At 40.9% G+C, this 20,188-nt stretch overlaps 1 protein-coding gene across 1 annotated transcript in view; it reads right to left on the reverse strand.

The window, feature by feature from the left end:
* Nucleotides 1-20,188, reverse strand: part of SUCLA2 (succinate-CoA ligase ADP-forming subunit beta) — a 406,626-nt gene that overhangs the window by 191,909 nt on the left and 194,529 nt on the right. The window contains exon 8 of the mRNA XM_053705501.1: nucleotides 9,037-9,198. Coding sequence (XP_053561476.1) covers nucleotides 9,037-9,198 — 162 coding nt within the window. The remainder of the gene's footprint in view (nucleotides 1-9,036; nucleotides 9,199-20,188) is intronic.

Raw genomic sequence — 20,188 nt, forward strand, 5'->3', positions numbered from 1 at the left:
CCGGATCCCTGGATCTGGACCCGTAACGAGGAAGCTTGGCGTTCTGTCGAGAAGCCATGAGATCTATCTCTGGTTTGCCCCAACGTCGAAGTATTTGGGCAAAGACCTCCGGATGAAGTTCCCACTCCCCCGGATGAAAAGTCTGACGACTTAAGAAATCCGCCTCCCAGTTCTCCACTCCCGGGATGTGGATTGCTGACAGGTGGCAAGAGTGAGACTCTGCCCAGCGAATTATCTTTGATACTTCCATCATTGCTAGGGAGCTTCTTGTCCCTCCCTGATGGTTGATGTAAGCTACAGTCGTGATGTTGTCCGACTGAAACCTGATGAACCCCCGAGTTGTTAACTGGGGCCAAGCCAGAAGGGCATTGAGAACTGCTCTCAATTCCAGAATGTTTATTGGTAGGAGACTCTCCTCCTGATTCCATTGTCCCTGAGCCTTCAGAGAATTCCAGACAGCGCCCCAACCTAGTAGGCTGGCGTCTGTTGTTACAATTGTCCAGTCCGGCCTGCTAAATGACATCCCCCTGGACAGATGTGGCCGAGAAAGCCACCATAGAAGAGAATTTCTGGTCTCTTGATCCAGATTCAGAGTAGGGGACAAGTCTGAGTAATCCCCATTCCACTGACTTAGCATGCACAATTGCAGCGGTCTGAGATGTAGACGTGCAAAGGGTACTATGTCCATTGCTGCTACCATTAAGCCGATCACCTCCATGCATTGAGCTACTGACGGGTGTTGAATGGAATGAAGGACACGGCATGCATTTTGAAGCTTTGTTAACCTGTCTTCTGTCAGGTAAATCTTCATTTCTACAGAATCTATAAGAGTCCCCAAGAAGGGAACTCTTGTGAGTGGAAAGAGAGAACTCTTCTTTTCGTTCACCTTCCATCCATGCGACCTTAGAAATGCCAGTACTAACTCTGTATGAGACTTGGCAGTTTGAAAGCTTGAAGCTTGTATCAGAATGTCGTCTAGGTACGGAGCTACCGCAATTCCTCGCGGTCTTAGTACCGCCAGAAGAGCACCCAGAACCTTTGTGAAGATTCTCGGAGCCGTAGCCAATCCGAATGGAAGAGCTACAAACTGGTAATGCCTGTCTAGAAAGGCAAACCTTAGATACCGGTAATGATCTTTGTGAATCGGTATGTGAAGGTAAGCATCCTTTAAATCCACTGTGGTCATGTACTGACCCTTTTGGATCATGGGTAAAATTGTCCGAATAGTCTCCATTTTTGAACGATGGAACTCTTAGGAATTTGTTTAGGATCTTTAAATCCAGGATTGGCCTGAAAGTTCCCTCTTTTTTGGGAACCACAAACAGATTTGAGTAAAACCCTTGTCCCTGTTCCGACCGTGGAACTGGATGGATTACTCCCATTAATAAAAGCTCTTGTACGCAGCGTAGAAACGCCTCTTTCTTTATTTGGTTTGTTGACAACCTTGACAGATGAAATCTCTCTCTTGGGGGAGAGTATTTGAAGTCCAGAAGGTATCCCTGAGATATTATCTCTAGCGCCCAGGGATCCTGGACATCTCTTGCCCAAGCCTGGGCGAAGAGAGAAAGTCTGCCCCCCACTAGATCCGTTCCCGGATCGGGGGCCCTCAATTCATGCTGTTTTAGGGGCACCAGCAGGTTTCCTGGCCTGCTTGCCCTTGTTCCAGGACTGGTTAGGTCTCCAGCCTTGTCTGTAGCGAGCAACAGATCCTTCTTGTTTTGGAGCAGAGGAAGTTGATGCTGCTCCTGCTTTGAAATTCCGAAAGGAACGAAAATTAGATTGTCTAGCCTTAGGTTTGGCTCTGTCTTGAGGCAGGGCATGGCCTTTACCTCCTGTAATGTCAGCGATAATTTCTTTCAATCCGGGCCCGAATAAGGTCTGCCCTTTGAAAGGTATAAAGAAATTTAGACTTGGAAGTAACGTCAGCTGACCAGGATTTTAGCCACAGTGCTCTGCGCGCCTGAATGGCGAATCCGGAATTCTTAGCCGTAAGCTTAGTTAAATGTACTACGGCATCTGAAATAAATGAGTTAGCTAACTTAAGAGCTTTAAGCCTGTGTGTAATCTCATCTAATGGAGCTGATTCAAGTGTCCCTTCCAGAGACTCAAACCAAAATGCTGCTGCAGCCGTGACAGGCGTAATGCATGCAAGGGGTTGCAATATAAAACCTTGTTGAACAAACATTTTCTTAAGGTAACCCTCTAACTTTTTATCCATTGGATCTGAAAAGGCACAGCTATCCTCCACCGGGATAGTGGTACGCTTAGCTAAAGTAGAAACTGCTCCCTCCACCTTAGGGATCGTTTACCATAGGTCCCGTGTGGTGGTGTCTATTGGAAACATCTTTCTAAATATCGGAGGGGGTGAGAACGGCACACCGGGTCTATCCCACTCCTTAGTAACAATTTCAGTAAGTCTCTTAGGTATAGGAAAAACGTCAGTACTCGACGGTACCGCAAAATATTTATCCAACCTACACATTTTTTCTGGTATTGCAACTGTGTTACAATCATTCAGAGCCGCTAACACCTCCCCTAGTAATACACGGAGGTTTTCCAGCTTAAATTTAAAATTTGAAATATCTGAATCCAATCTGTTTGGATCAGAACCGTCAGCCGCAGAATGAAGCTCTCCGTCCTCATGTTCTGCAAGTTGTGACGCAGTATCTGACATGGCCCTAACATTATCAGCGCACTCTGTTCTCACCCCAGAGTGATCACGCTTACCTCTTAGTTCTGGTAATTTAGCCAAAACTTCAGTCATAACAGTAGCCATATCCTGTAATGTGATTTGTAATGGCCGCCCAGATGTACTCGGCGCCACAATATCACGCACCCCCCGAGCGGGAGATGCAGGTACTGACACGTGAGGCGAGTTAGTCGGCATAACTCTCCCCTCGTTGTTTGGTGAAATGTGTTCAATTTGTACAGATTGACTTTTATTTAAAGTAGCATCAATACAGTTAGTACATAAATTTCTATTGGGCTCCACTTTGGCATTAGCACATATAGCACAGATGTCTTCCTCTGAATCAGACATGTTTAACACACTAGCAAATAAACTAGCAACTTGGAAATACTTTTCAAGTAATTTACTATAATATGAAAACGTACTGTGCCTATAAGAAGCACAGAAAGAGTTATGACAGTTGAAAGTTAATAAACTGAAAGGTTATAGCATCAAATCTTTGTAAAAAACACAATTTTAGCAAAGGCTTGTTCCCATTAGCGAAGGATAACTAACCCTGATAGCAGAAAAAAAAAAGTTACAGAAATAAACGTTTTTTTATCACAGTCAACTACAATTTCACAGCTCTGCTGTGAATGATTACCTCCCTCAAAACAAGTTTTGAAGACCCCTGAGTTCTGTAGAGATGAACCGGATCATGCAGGAAATACAATGAGCTTCTGACTGAATTTTTTGACCTCCCCCTCACACACAACAGTGAGAGAGATCAGTAAACTGTCATAAATTAAATAAAACAACTGCCAAGTGGAAAAAATGCCCAAAACATTTTATTCACCCAGTACCTCAGAAAATGAAACGATTTTACATGCCAGCAAAAAACGTTTAACATAAATTAAGTGTTATTAAAGAGCCTGTTGCCAGTCCCTGCAAATTAGGCTAAAGTCTTATGCACACAGTATAATTCCAGTGAAGTGCCATTCCACAGAATACTGAAGTGTAAAATATACATACATGACAGCCTGATACCAGTTGCTGCTACTGCATTTAAGGCTGAGTTTACATTATATCGGTATGGCAGAATTTTCTCATCAATTCCATTGTCAGAAAATAATAAGCTGCTACATACCTCTTTGCAGATTAATCTGCCCGCTGTCCCCTGATCTGAAGTTTACCTCTCCTCAGATGGCCGAGAAACAGCAATATGATCTTAACTACGCCGGCTAAAATCATAGTAAAAACTCAGGTAGATTCTTCTTCAAATTCTACCAGAGAAGGAATAACACACTCCGGTGCTATTATAAAATAACAAACTTTTGATTGAAGGTATAAAACTAAATATAATCACCATAGTCCTCTCACACATCCTATCTAGTCGTTGGGTGCAAGAGAATGACTGGTAATGGCAGTTAGGGGAGGAGCTATATAGCAGCTCTGCTGGGTGAATCCTCTTGCACTTCCTGTTGGGGAGGAGTTAATATCCCATAAGTAATGGATGATCCGTGGACTGGATACACTTAACAAGAGAAATATAGATAATACCCAGTGATCATTTAACTAGGGAACTACTTATGGTAGTGCTACTATTCACCCTCTTTCGTTAAGTAACAATCACCATAGATCCCGGAACTGGGATTATAAATAAACGATAAAACGAAAGGAAATCGAGAGGACAAGGAATATACCATCCTTCACTCATCTATTCAAGATCGTTACCCGATTTAGAGAAGATAGTCAACTGACTGAGCAGTCCTGGAAATCTGTAAGATCGCCAAAACCTCTCTCAGAAGTAAAGGCAGGCGGTCTTATCTAAATGCTAAACCCTCAGACGGAAGACCCGAGTCAGCAGACTCCGACCCTGAAGGTTCTCCCTTTAAAACCACAGAGGCAACCACAGCCCCAAGAGAATTGATCAGACACCAAATTGCCTCGGCAGTAGAGCCCGGACTAAACCTTTGCTTATGTGTAGCAGGAATAGGTAACATTGCTAAGGCCGAAGAGAAGGTTATGCGGTGGAAACAAACCCCTTACAGGCAATGGGGTGTCGGAACTTGGGAAAACTGTATGTAGGAACAGAATCAAGGGAACACACCTCACTGGGTAAAGAGTCCATAGAGGAGGACGGTTCAGTGGTCTCTAACATCTCAACAATGGTTGATGAGAACACTATTGTGGCATACGGAACATAATTGAGCGGGCTGGATTACCCGGGCCTCCTCACAATATACAGGTATCAAATTCTGTATCAGAGGGATCTCCCTATAAAATTCCAGAATCCTCCATAACTCGTCTATATCAAATTATAGAAAAGAAAAACTGGCACCTTACAACCCCCAATGGCTGGAGCACTCACCACCTCCTATGACCCAGACAGAGAAGAAACCCTGCTCCGCAGACATCCGGTCAGGAATCTGAATTGGTCAACAAAAAAACAAAAAAAACATGACCGTTCCTGGTCACATGGTGCTCATGCAGGACCTGCCCCTGCTAAGAAAGAAAAATAAAAGCGCCATCTTATCTAAAGAAAACTGCGCAGCTCTCCCAATGAAAGAACCTGTATGTTCTGTATCAGCCTAAGAGCCCAAACGTTCTTAAATATAAGCAGTCAAAATCACATAAATATGATTAAAAAACCCCACTGTTCAATAATCCTCCTCAGGAGATATTAACCCTTGATTCCATAAAGATAAAGGAGTCCCACTGTGACCATGTCTTATCGTTAACATGTGTGTAAAGTAATGAAACGATCTTAACTGAATCTATGCCGTGGAACAGTAACACGGTCCTTCAAGTGTGACAGATTGTAGCAGTGCTTCTGACATGGACTTGTGAAGAAAGCAGGCAACGAAACTCGTCAACACTGATTGCTTAAAGAGCTGTTAATAAGAGTCTGGATGGGTTTGCAGAAAGACTCTCCCTGCATCTCCAGACTCTAACTTTTGTCAATGCTCTCACTGAGAGGCTGACAAGACTACTTAAAACTCCAGTCCCATCTCGAAGAGTACTACCCTACATAAGGAACTACTCTGAAATCTTCCGACACGTCTTTATTATTATTATCGGTTATTTGTAGAGCGCCAACAGATTCCGCAGCGCTATAAACAAAGGGGGAGTACAACAAAACAATTATAGGGTAGCTCTGCCAACCTCCTGTGACGAAAGGCAAAGAATGACTGGTGGATGAGGGGAGTGGGGGAGGTATTTAAGCCTTTGACTGGGGTGTCTTTGCCGCCTCCTGGTGGCCAGGTTCTGTATTTCCCACAAGTAAGGAATGAAGCAAGTAAGGAATGAAGCCATGGACTCTCCTCATATTAAGATGGAAACTGACTTGCGATTCCTCTGCAATCAGTGACGTTCTTAAAGCCATACTGAATCACAAATGCACACATAAAATAAAAACCCTCTGCTCCTAATAAACTACTTAAGTGCCCCTTATAACCACTAGTTGAAAAACAAATAAACACTGAGCCACAGATAAGGTTAACCCTTTTCTATCCATAAAGGAGGGTTAACCCTTAAGTCTTCACATACATTTCCTTTGCCTGCACACTGCCAAAATAAAAACCCTTACTAAGGGTTTAACATACCCCATTAAAATAAAGCAGCAACCTTTTAAGTGCAAGTCTCCAGACCTAGAAGACAAAAGCACTTACCTGCACATCCAGCTGTTCGCCAGGTAGACAGATTACAAGGCGTGAAAGAACACATACTCCTTACAGAGACCTGTAGAAAAAGAAAGAACAGAGTAACCAACTCTGGCTTTCTATTCCAAGGGCAGCAAACATGTCAGAAAACCAAGAAAGGACTACTTCACAACTTTCTAACTGCTTAAAAGCCACCACTACTCTACTGAAGAGATTAACATGGACACAGCTAAACCCAAAAACTTGCTTGTAGTTCAAATTCTTCAAACACCAAACTTCACCTCCTCCATTGACAGAGGCAAATAGAATAACTGAGGATTATGGGTAGGGGAGTGATATTGAACAGCTTTGCTGTGGTGCTCTTTGCCTCCTCCTGCTGGCCAGGAGTGATATTCACACTAGTAATTGAATGACGTTGTGGACTCTCCATATCTTAAGAAATAAAAAAAATAAAAATTATCCTTATTCACAAAATAACCAGTTCATGGGCCTAAATAAAAACTTTACAGGCAAAAGCAATATACATAAATAGTTCAACATTTAATGAATAATATGTAGGGATATGCAATTGTCTATTTCAGTAGCAAACGAGTGCTGAATATAGCGACCGTCAGCAGCATTCGGCTATTTTTGGAGCCGGACTTATTCTTCTGAAAGTGCAACACACTACAATCTATGCTAATACAGATCTTAGTGTGTTACACTTTCGCAAGAAGAAATCTGACTTCACAAGAAGCTGGATGCAGCTAGCGCCCACCATATTGTGCATTTGTTTGCTACCGAAAAAGACTAATGCACATTCCTAATAATATGCATCAGCCATTACTAAATAATTATCTAGCAGAATATAAAAAGGAAATACTTCCAGAGCATTAAATTACCAGCAATTAGCAAAACCTGTAAAGGAATTACTTGTGTTAAATATTATTAAAAACAATAAAGTCTGGTTATCACTTCATAAAGCACTTCTTACTTCTATTATGGCAAGAAATAGAGCTCCAAACTAATGCTCTTGAAATTGGATAACTTTTTTGCAAAACTGCTGCCATATAGTGCTCCAGACACAACAAAAGATAAGAACATGCAATTTTAACTTTCTAATTTACTTCTATTATTTTTTTTCCCTGTTCTATCTGAATCATAAAAGAAAAAAGTTGTGTTACATGTCCCTTTAAGGTCAGACACTCACTAAAGTCACGACTAAACTTTCATGATTCAGATAATGCAGTTCTAAGATTTTCCAATTTACTTCCATTATAAAATTGTGCACAGTCTTTTTTGATATACACACAGTTTATACATAGGAGTCTGTCACTGGCTGATAAATAACACAATACAGGGGACCGAAAAATTTAAGTAAATGTTGCAATTTGTCAGGGTTAAAAAACCTACTGCTCAATATTCTTCTTATAATGTACTTAGTGATGAAACAATTCTATTGTATGTAAAATGGGACATTAACTGCTTAGATGCAAAGAACAAGAATATGCTCGTCATGCGCATCGCACCCACATTATGAGCCCTTTTCATCATGCACCACGTCACAGGGGGCTGAACCAGGATGCACCAGTAGCTGCAAGGGAGCTGTAAAATCTCAGTTCCTTTAGCAGCTACAAACCTCCAAGACCCCTCATTTGAAAGAGCATTGTATAAACAAAACAAAAAAATCTAATATGGCTAGAAATCCCTTATAAAGTTTATTTTCTAGTAGACAACTCCCTCTCTTAAAAAAAAGAAATGATATTTTCTGTATAGTCAGGTGATCATTGTTGTAACCATGAACACCTTCAAGAAAAAAAAAGTGCTTCTGTTTCTGTACTACACAACTGGGCCTCTCTAATCCATATTATAACCTACAAAGCCCCATATGGGCCCCTATTTCACATGTGGCTACTCTTGATGACAATTTAGTAAGGAGATAACAGTAACAGCAGTGGTCATCTGGCAATTTTCATTATTTACTAAAATCTAAGCAAAATTTGAAAAAAATAAAAATCCGTTTTGCTGCAGCTATCACACATGCCATGAAATATAAATATAATAATAGTATATTGTGAATCTGCTGGAAAAAAAAACAATATATAATTTGTGTGGGTCACTTACGTTACAAAAGGGTTTAAATGTAGGTAGCAAAAAAAGCTCAAAATTGACTCATCACTGGGGTGAAAAAGGCTTAGCAGCAAAAGGGTTAAATAAATAATTAACAAGTGCAGAAAAAAATACAATGCAACCCCCCCCCCTCCCCCGTATTATGTGACAGCAGACACTCACTGACTACTATACGTATAAACTTCTGAGATGGTGCAAATTTGGATAATGGAAGAAATTAGAAAGGCTATCTGACTCACAAAAGTTTTATTTTGACTTTAGTGTCTCTTTAATGGTTCTTTAACAAGTACAGTATGAAGCAAAGTATTGCAGAAATGTAATCTCCATTATAATTCAAAATAAAAATGACAAAAGTGTAGCCTGTTAAAGTGTATAGAGCCTATAAAAAACACTTCTGTATAGCCTATAAGAATATGGTGTGTTAGTATCTTTAGATAGCTAGCACATTGAGCAGTTTTTTTTAGTGTTTCTGAACTTAAAACACACCAATTATAATAGGAAACCAAAAGTAAATGATCGCTCAAAAAAAAAAAAAAGTTCTATTAAGATAAACTATACCGACTGAACTAAACACAAAATAGCCATCAAGATGATTACCAAGACATCCAATGTTGCCATCCAGGCCTATATAGTTGAGGTCAGCTGTTGCTGCTTGTTGATCCCTCTCATCTTCTTGAGACCAGTCCCGCAAACTAAAAACTTCTTTCTGACGATATGCTGCATTAGAGTCAAAAGTAATCTTTGCATCCATGCACATCACTGTAGAAAGAGAATCACAATTTAAAAAAAGGGATTAAAAAGGTATTCACTAAGCCTTTGGTCCTACAAACAATAAAGAAGTTAGTTAAAAAGACAGTCTAGCAGGATAGGTAATTATTTGCATTAATACATATGTGCATGATCATAACTAAAAGGGAAACAGCAGTTAAAATTCTATATAACTTTTTAATGGAAAAAATAGTGCAGAGAAGCTTGGTACTGAATTAAAGGGACACTGAACCCATTTTTTTCTTTCATGATTCAGATAGAGCATACAATTCTAAGCAACTTTCTAATTTACTCCTATTATGAATTTTTCTTTGTTCTTTTGCTAAAGGCAGCAATGTAAGCTTACGAGCCGGCCTATTTTTGGTTCAGACCCTGGATAGCGCTTGCTGATTGGTAGATACATTTAGCCATCAACCAGCAAGCTGTACCCAGGGGCTGAACCAAAGATGAGCCGGCTTGTAAGTGTACATTCCTGCTTTTTCAAATAAAGATAGCAAGAGACGAAGAAAAATAAATAGGAGTAAATTAGAAAGTTGCTTAAAACTGCATGCTCTATCTAAATCATGAAAGAAAACATTTGGGTTCCATATCCCTTTAAGTAAAAATTTGGATTTATAAGCTTATTATACTTATTCTATATTTTGCAGAAGTAGCACAATGATGCCCTGTAAACATCACAGATTCTAAACCGCAGCTCACACAATGCAGATAGTATTTACATTTTTCATTTTAACAGATGCAGGCTCTGCTGCACTGTGTGATATACAGAATAAAAATTTGCTTAGAGTTATGAACACACAGAATTCCTTGCTATAATGTATTAAGTTTAGCTCATTTTAGGTAAGCACCCACACAAACGTATATATAATAAATAAATAAAAAGCCAAAAGGTAGAGAGAGAAAATGTTATATACAACAAACAGGTCTCCCACTGGCTAGATATTTTAGGAGAAAGTCACAAAGTTCCTTTATTTTAAATGTTAAAGGGACATCAACCCCACATTGTTTCTTTCATGATATAGAAATAGCATGCAATTTTAAACAACTTTCCAATTTACTTCTATTATCTAAATTGCTCAATTCTCTTTATATCCTTGGTTGAGAAGCATATCTAAGTACGCTCAGTATTTACTGAAGGGAGGCTGCAGATGCTTCATGTGATTGGTTCAACCATATGCATTGCTATTTCTTCAACAAAGGCTTTCTAAAGAATGAAGCAATTAGATAATAGAAGTAAATTGGAATGCTTAAAATTGTATAAATATATCTGAAATAAACATTTTGGGTTTCATGTCCCTTTAAGCATAAGCAGGGACTTATTTTTTCTTCTTTGTTCATTGCAGACATTTTTCAATTTATTTTCAAAATCTTTATAATATACCATCTAAAACCTCAGGACCTCACTCTACAACCAAAACAAGGCTAGACACTATTCATACTTACCTATCAAAGCTTAAAGGGATATGAAACCCAATTTTATTTTCTTTCATGACTCAGGCAGAGCTTACAATTGTAATCAACTTTCTAATTTACCCTTATTTTTTCTTCGTTCTCTTGGTATCTTGATTTGAAAAATCAGGAATGTAAGCTAAGGAGCCGGACCTTTTTTTTTTTTTTGTTCAGCACCCTGGGTAGCTATTGCTAAAACCTAGCCAGTAAGCACTACCCAAGGTGCTGAACCAAAAAATGGTCCGGCTCCTAAGCTTACAATCCTGCTTTTCAAATAAAGATACCAAGAGATTGAAGAAAATGATGAGTAAATTAGAAAGTTGCTTAAAATTGAATGCTCTATATCAGTGCTTTCCAAACTGTGTGCCATGATATAGTGTGTCGGAGGCAGTGTGTAGGTGTGTCCCAGCTTCAGCACAAACTTTTTTTTTTTTATATTATTTTGGTTTCCGACTTTTTGCCTGCCTGCTACGCATATCACATGGTTGACACATGATTGAGATCTAGTGGGCCACAGATCATCTTAACCTATTGGCGCAGCTCAGCCGGAACTAAAACTATTTGCATTGGCGGCTTTGGCAGCACATTGGCTCCTGACTGCTCGTGTAGTCTCATCAATAGGCTCATGACTGCATGTGTAGTCAGTGAGTGGGACAGCAGTGTGTTTGCAGATCTCTGAGGGCAGCAGACTCCCCAGCGGTCTGCCTTTCCAAGGTTTAAGCGCAGAAGGTCTAAGATTGTAAGTGGCATTTTTACTCCATGTATGTTAATTATGTGGGAGCACTGGGAGCTGTGTGATTCCTAAAAAGGCTTTAAATTGAATTTAAAATTCTAAGAAAGCTTCTCAGAGTCAGACGGAACAATCAAAAAAATCTGCTAATTCAATTTCCATTCCTTTGTCTTATGATTATCCTTTACTTTAGAAAACAGTACGCAATGTTTAAACCATTGGTATGGTATTATTGGATAATCACACAGACTTTATTAACTGTCGCCCTTCAATGTTCTTCCTATCACAAATTCTTTGTAATCTAGTAAAGGGAATTCATTCAATTGTTCTTCTGGCTTTTTGAGTTTTGGGGAGATTTGTTTGCTTGCACCCCTTGAAAGAGGGAAATATGGGCAGCCACAGGACAGAACTTAAGAAAATTGGTTTAATTGTCCCTTTGAATAATATGGTGCATTTATCCTGATCTGGCACTGACTGGAGTAGAAGGAGACATTGCTTCTTCTTTAACACATACAACTAACATAAGAAGCCGTCTATAAATCACAAGAACTGCTAAGACGGCATAATACTTGTCTTTCATACACACTGCCAATAGCAATAGTTATACAGGAAACGTATCTTGTGTCTAACAGGGAATGCCACATTTAAAAGTTTAAGCTTATTTCAAGATGGTGGTTTATTTAAAGCTGTGTTCCATTTTAAAGGGACATGAACCCCAATATTGTTCTTTCATGATTCAGATAGTATATTTAATTTTTTAAGCAACTTTCCAATTTACCTCTGTTATTAATTTGCTTCATTCTCTTGTGTATCCTTTCTTGAAAGCAGTAATGCACTACTAGCCGCTAACTGAACATACTGGGTGAGGCAATGACAAAAAGGCACGCATGTGCAGCTACCAGTCAGCAGGTAGCTCCCAGTAGTACTTTGCTGCTCCTGATATATGGATAGGAAGTGGAAGCTTAAAAATGCTTGATGATGAAATGCGAGTGTCTTTATATAATATTCCACCAAATATTCAGAAACTGTTCTTCCCATTAACCTCATACATCCCATTTAATTGGTAAGTAGTTATTGATGTTAAACTCTTTTTTTTTTCTTTTTTTTTATTGAGGTTTTTAGCAAAAATTACATTACAAATAAAATTTGCCACAATTCAATACAAACAGGTATAACAACAATTTTATACCATAATGAGAAAATACACAACACAGTGGCAAATTGGTGAGAATATAGTCACCAAGTATAGTAATATAGGTACTACAATACAAACATATTCAGATAATAACCTGTAAACCAAGGAATGATAGCCAAACACACCCTAAACCTCCTTTTATATACTTAGAGGAATCTCCTATGCTGGGGGGCACCCTGAACAAATTCCCCCCAGCTACCTCCACAGATACCAAATCCTCTGCCCGCAAACTCCACCACTGGCTCATAGACTGCGCCAACACCCTCGCCCCTCTCAAGAAACCGTCCAACTGCCAACAAGGCTAGTTGGTTCACCCCTGCCCTCCAGGACGCCAAACGCCACTGCAGGCGATTGGAAAGGACCTGGAGATCCAGCAAGACCCCCTCAAATAAAACACCCTACAAAGAAGTCATCACTACCCACCACCACCTTATCAAAAACACCAAGAAGACAGCCATCCAAGATAGAATCAATGCCAACGTCCATAACAGCAAGGAGCTATTCATAGTCATCAAGGAATTCTCCAATCCCAACAGCGACACCGACGACATCCCGCCCTCCCAGGACCTCTCCCATAACCTCGCAATGTACTTCCACCGCAAGATCGTCGACATCTATGACAGCTTTGCGCTCCAGAACTCAACCAACACCGCCTACCCACCAACTCCCACTGATTCCTCAATGCCTACCCCCCACGGACCATCTGGAGCCCCCTCACCACAGAGCACACCATCAGAATCATGAGATCGATCCACTCCGGAGCACTCTCGGACCCATGCCCGCATCACATTTTCAACGAAGCAGGTGACACCATCACTCCCAAGCTCTGCAGCACCATCAACTGCTCCATCGAAAACGGCACCTTCCCGGATGATTGGAAGCACGCAGAATTAAAACCCCTACTGAAAAAACCCACGGCTGACCCCAATGATCCGAAGAACTTTGCGGCCAAAGTCATCGAGAAGTCCATCAACCCGCAACTCGTTGACTACATTGAAGCCAACCACACCCTGGACCCCTTTCAATCCGGTTTCAGGAGCAACCACAGCACCGAGACCGCCCTCCTCGCCGCCACAGATGACATCCTTGCCCTACTCGACCGAAGAGAGACCGCCGCCCTCATTCTCCTAGACCTCTCAGCAGCATTCGACACCATCTCCCACCTCACACTCCGCAACCGACTACACAATGACGGCATACGCAACAAAGCCCTGGAATGGATCACCTGCTTCCTCACCGGCAGAACCCAGAAAGTTAGACTCCCACCCTTCACTTCCAAGCCCACAGAAATCAGCTGCGATGTACCCCAAGGCTCTTCGCTGAGCCCCACCCTATTAAACATCTACATGGCCCCTCTCGCCGCCATCGCCCAACGACATGACCTCAACATTGTCTCCTACACCGACGACACCCAGCTAATCATCTCACTCACCAGTGACCCCACCACCGCCAAGAGAAACATCCATGAAGGGCTGACAGCAGTCGCCACCTGGATGAGCTACAACTGCTTAAAGCTGAACGCAGACAAGACCGAAGTCCTCCTCCTCGGTCCCACCACATCCGCATGGAATAACTCCTGGTGGCCAACAGCCCTCGGACACTCTCCAACCCCCACCGACCATGAACGAAATCTAGGCGTCATCCTGGATTCATTGCTCTCCATGGACCGGCTAATCAACGCTGTCTCTTTTGCATGCTTCAACACACTTCACCTGCTGCGAAAGATCTTCAAATGGATCCCAACCGAGACCAGGAAGACTGTCACTCACGCCCTCGTCAGCAGCCGACTGGACTATGGTAATGCACTCTACGCCGGCACCACCATCAAGCTCCAAAAGAGACTACAGCGCATCCAGAACGCCTCGGCCAGACTAATCCTTGACATCCCTCGTCAATGCCACATCAAACACCTGCGGGACCTGCACTGGCTCCCCATCAACAAAAGAATAGCCCTCCACAACATCGGTCCCGAATACTTGAACCACCGCATTACCTTCTACACCCTGCCAGACAACTTCGATCTGCCGACCAAGCCCTTGCAGTCATCCCCGCATCAGGAAAACCACAGCGGGAGGCAGATCCTTCTCTCACCTCGCACCCAAGACTTGGAACACCCTCCCGCTGCCCCTCAGACAAGCTACCGCCCTAACTAAGTTCAGAAAGGAAGTCAAGACCTGGCTCTTCAACTGAACTGCAACCCTCAGCGCCTTACGGGTAATAGCCGCGCTTTACAAGAACCCGATAGATAGATAGATATTAATAGGCCACTCTTGGACCCACACGTAATATCCAGTATTAACAGAGGTAAATTAGAATGATATATAATTTTATGAACCTCCCAAGTAGTGTATGGGCAACTAATGAACCAATGCAATAGATCTTGAATGGCTGGAGGTGAAAAAAACATAATTTATGTAAGAACTTACCTGATAAATTAATTTATTTCATATTGGCAAGAGTCCATGAGCTAGTGACATATGGGATATAAAATCCTACCAGGAGGGGCAAAGTTTCCCAAACCTCAAAATGCCTATAAAAACACCCCTCACCACACCCACAATTCAGTTTAACGAATAGCCAAGTAGTGGGGTGATAAAGAAAGGAGTAAAAAGCATCAACAAAGGAATTTGGAAATAATTGTGATTTATACAAAAAAACATAACCACCATAAAAAGGGTGGGCCTCATGGACTCTTGCCAATATGAAAGAAATGAATGCATCAGGTAAGTTCTTACATAAATTATGTTTTCTTTCATGTAATTGGCAAGAGTCCATGAGCTAGTGACGTATGGGATAGCAAATACCCAAGATGTGGAACTCCACGCAAGAGTCTCTAGAGAGGGAGGGATAAAAAATAAACAACAGCCAAATGCTGAAAAAATAATCCACAACCCAAACAGAAGTTATTCTCATGAAGAAAAGAAAAACTTAAAACATCAGCAGAAGAATCAAACTGAAACAGCTGCCTGAAGATCTTTTCTACCAAAAACTGCTTCAGAAGAAGCAAATACATCAAAACGGTAGAATTTAGTAAATGTATGCAAAGAAGACCAAGTCGCTGCTTTGCAAATCTGATCAACCGAAGCTTCATTATTAAAAGCCCACGAAGTGGAGACTGATCTAGTAGAATGAGCTGTAATTCTCTGAGGCGGGGCTTGACCCGACTCCAAATAAGCTTGATGAATCAAAATCTTTAACCAAGAGGCCAAGGAAATAGCAGAGGCCTTCTGACCTTTCCTAGGACCAGAAAATATAACAAAGACTAGAAGTCTTCATGAAACCTTTAGTAGCTTCAACATAATATTTTAAAGCTCTTACCACATCCGAGGAATGTAAGGATCTTTCCAAAGGATTCTTAGGATTAGGACACAAGGAAGGGACAACAATTTCTCTACTAATGTTGTTAGAATTCACAACCTTAGGTAAAAATTCAAATGAAGTCAGCAAAACTGCCTTATCCTGATGAAAAATCAGAAAAGGAGATTCACAAGAAAGAGCAGATAGCTCAGAAACTCTTCTAGCAGAAGAGAGAGCCAAAAGGAACAACACTTTCAAAGAAAGTAGTTTAATATCTAAAGAATGCATAGGCTCAAAAGGAGGAGCCTGTAACGCCTTCAAAACCAAATTAAGACTCCAAGGAGGAGAAATTGATTTAATGACAAGCTTAATACGAACTAAAGCCTGTACAAAACAGTGAACATCAGGAAGATTAGCAATCTTTCTGTGAAATAAAACAGAAAGAGCAGAGATTTGTCCCTTCAAGGAACTTGCAGACAAACCCCTATCCAAACCATCCTGGAGAAACTGTAAAATTCTAGGAATTCTAAAAGAATGCCAAGAGAATTTATGAGAAGAACACCATGAAATATAAGTCTTCCAAACTCGATAATAAATCTTACTAGAGAGCTTGTAACATAGTATTAATTACTGAGTCAGAGAAACTTCTATGACTTAGCACTAAGCGTTCAATGTCCATACCTTCAAATTTAATGATTTGAGATCCTGATGGGAAAACAGACCTTGAGACACTAGGTCCGGCCTTAACGGAAGTGGCCAAGGTTGGCAACCGGACATCCGAACAAGATCCGCATACCAAAACCTGTGGGGCCATGCTGGAGCCACCAGCAACACAAATGAAAACACATCCGGATGGAGAGACCACTCCCCTGGATGTAAAGTCTGACGGCTGAGAAAATCCGCCTCCCAATTATCTACACCTGGAATATGAACAGCAGAAATTAGAAAAGAGCTGGATTCCGCCCAAACAAGTATCCGAGATACTTCTTTCATAGCTAGGGGACTGAGTCCCAACCTGATGATTGACATATGCCAGTGTTGTGATATTGTCTGTCTGAAAACAAATGAATGGTTCTCTCTTCAACAGAGGCCAAAACTGAAGAGCTCTGAGAATTGCACGGAGTTCTAAAATATTGATTGGTAATCTCGCCTCTTGAGATTTCCAAACCCCTTGTGCTGTTAGAGAGCCCCAGACAGCTCCCCAACCTGAAAGACTTGCATCTGTTGTGATCACAGTCCAGGGTGGCCGAACAAAAGAGGCCCCTTGAACTAAACGCTGGTGATTTAACCACCACGTCAGAGAGTGTGTCGAACATTGGGATTTAAGGATATTAATTGTCATATCTTTGTATAATCCCGGCACCATTGATTCAGCATGCAAAGCTGGAGAGGTCTCATGTGAAAACGAGCAAAAGGAATCACGTCTGATGCTGCAGTCATGAGGCCTAAAACTTCCATGCACATAGCGACTGAAGGGAATGACTGAGACTGAAGGTGCCGACATGCTGCAACCAATTTCAAACGTCTCTTGTCTGTTAGAGACAGAGTCATGGACACTGAATCTATCTGGAAACCTAAAAAGGTGACCCTTGTCTGAGGAATCAAAAAACTTTTTGGTAAATTGATCCTCCAACCATGTTTTCGAAGAAACAATACAAGTTGATTTGAGCGAGATTCTGCAGAACGTAAAGACTGAGCTAGTACCAAGATATCGTCCAAATAAGGAAACACTGCAATGCCCTGTTCTCTGATTACAGAGAGTAGGGCACCCAGAACCTTTGAAAAGATTCTTGGAGCTGTTGCTAGGCCAAATGGAAGAGCAACAAATTGGTAATGCTTGTCTAGAAAAGAGAATCTCAGGAACAGATAATGTTCTGGATGAATCGGTAAGCATCCTGCAAGTCTATTGTAGACATATAATGTCCTTGCTGAACAAAAGGCAGAATAGTCCTTATAGTCACCATCTTGAAAGTTGGTACTCTTACATAACGATTCAAAATTTTTAGATCCAGAACTGGTCTGAATGAATTTTCTTTCTTTGGGACAATGAATAGATTTGAATAAAACCCCAGGCCTTGTTCCTGAAAAGGAACCGGCATGATTACCCCTGAAACCTCCAGATCTGAAACACACTTAAGGAAAGCCTGAGCTTTTACTGGATTCACTAGGATGTGTGAGAGAAAAAAATCTTCTCACAGGAGGTCTTACTCTGAATCCTATTATTCGGTACCCCTAAGAGACAATTCTCTGAATCCATTGATTTTGGACAGAATTTGCCCAAACATCCTTGAAAAACCTTAATCTGCCCCCTACCAGCTGAACTGGAATGAGGGCCACACCTTCATGCGGACTTAGGGGCTGACTTTGGTTTCTTAAATGGCTTGGATTTATTCCAATTTGAGGAAGGCTTCCAATTGGAAACAGATTCCTTGGGGGAAGGATTAGGTTTTTGTTCCTTATTTTGACGAAAGGAACGAAAAAGATTAGAAGCCTTAGATTTACCCTTAGGTTTTTTTATCCAAAAAAAACTCCTTTCCCCCCAGTAACAGTTGAAATAGAATCCAACTAAGAACCAAATAAATTATTACCTTGGAAAGAAAGATATAGTAATCTAGACTTAGATGTCATATCAGCATTCCAAGAATTAAGACACAAAGCTCTTCTAGCTAAAATAGCTAAATACATGGATCTAACATCAATTTTGATAATATAAAAAATGGCATCACAAATAAAATAATTAGCATGTTGCAGTAAGCGAACAATGCTAGATATGTCAGAATCCAATTCTTGTTGCGCTAAATTCTACAAACAAAAAGTTGAAGCAGCTGCAACATCAGCCAAAGAAATTGCAGGCCTAAGAAGATGACCTGAATATAAATAAGCCTTCCTTAGATAAAATTCAAGTTTCCTATCTGAAGGATCTTTAAAAGAAGTACTATCTTCCATAGGAATAGTAGTACGTTTAGCAAGAATAGAGATAGCCCCATCAACTTTGTGGATCTTTTCCCAAAACTCCAATCTAACTGCTGGCAAAGGATACCATTTTTTAAACCTTGAAGAAGGAATAAAAGAAGTACCAGGTCTATTCCATTCCTTAGAAGTCATATCTGAAATAGCATCAGGAACTGGAAAAACCTCTGGAATAACCACAGGAGGTTTATAAACAGAATTTAAATGTTTACTAGTTTTAATATCAAGAGGACTAGTATCCTCCATATCTAAAGTAATCAACACTTCTTTTAATAAAGAAAAAACAGAATTTATGTTTACCTGATAAATTACTTTCTCCAACGGTGTGTCCGGTCCACGGCGTCATCCTTACTTGTGGGATATTCTCTTCCCCAACAGGAAATGGCAAAGAGCCCAGCAAAGCTGGTCACATGATCCCTCCTAGGCTCTGCCTACCCCAGTCATTCGACCGACGTTAAGGAGGAATATTTGCATAGGAGAAACCATATGTTACCGTGGTGACTGTAGTTAAAGAAAATAAATTATCAGACCTGATTAAAAAAACCAGGGCGGGCCGTGGACCGGACACACCGTTGGAGAAAGTAATTTATCAGGTAAACATAAATTCTGTTTTCTCCAACATAGGTGTGTCCGGTCCACGGCGTCATCCTTACTTGTGGGAACCAATACCAAAGCTTTAGGACACGGATGAAGGGAGGGAGCAAATCAGGTCACCTAAATCGAAGGCACCACGGCTTGCAAAACCTTTCTCCCAAAAATAGCCTCAGAAGAAGCAAAAGTATCAAATTTGTAAAATTTAGAAAAAGTGTGCAGTGAAGACCAAGTCGCTGCCTTACATATCTGATCAACAGAAGCCTCGTTCTTGAAGGCCCATGTGGAAGCCACAGCCCTAGTGGAGTGAGCTGTGATTCTTTCAGGAGGCTGCCGTCCGGCAGTCTCATAAGCCAATCGGATAATGCTTTTAATCCAGAAGGAGAGAGAGGTAGAAGTTGCTTTTTGACCTCTCCGTTTACCAGAATAAACAACAAACAAAGACAAAGTTTGTCTGAAAACCTTAGTAGCTGCTAAGTAAAATTTGAGAGCACGAACTACATCCAAGTTGTGCAACAAACGTTCCTTCTTTGAAACTGGATTAGGACACAAAGAAGGCACAACTATCTCCTGGTTAATGTCTTTGTTAGAAACAACTTTTGGAAGAAAACCAGGTTTAGTACGCAAAACCACCTTATCTGCATGGAACACCAGATAAGGAGAAGAACACTGCAGAGCAGATAATTCTGAAACTCTTCTAGCAGAAGAAATTGCAACCAAAAACAAAACTTTCCAAGATAATAACTTAA

This window comes from Bombina bombina, chromosome 3, assembly GCF_027579735.1.
Source record: "Bombina bombina isolate aBomBom1 chromosome 3, aBomBom1.pri, whole genome shotgun sequence".
NCBI classification, from domain to species: domain Eukaryota; kingdom Metazoa; phylum Chordata; class Amphibia; order Anura; family Bombinatoridae; genus Bombina; species Bombina bombina.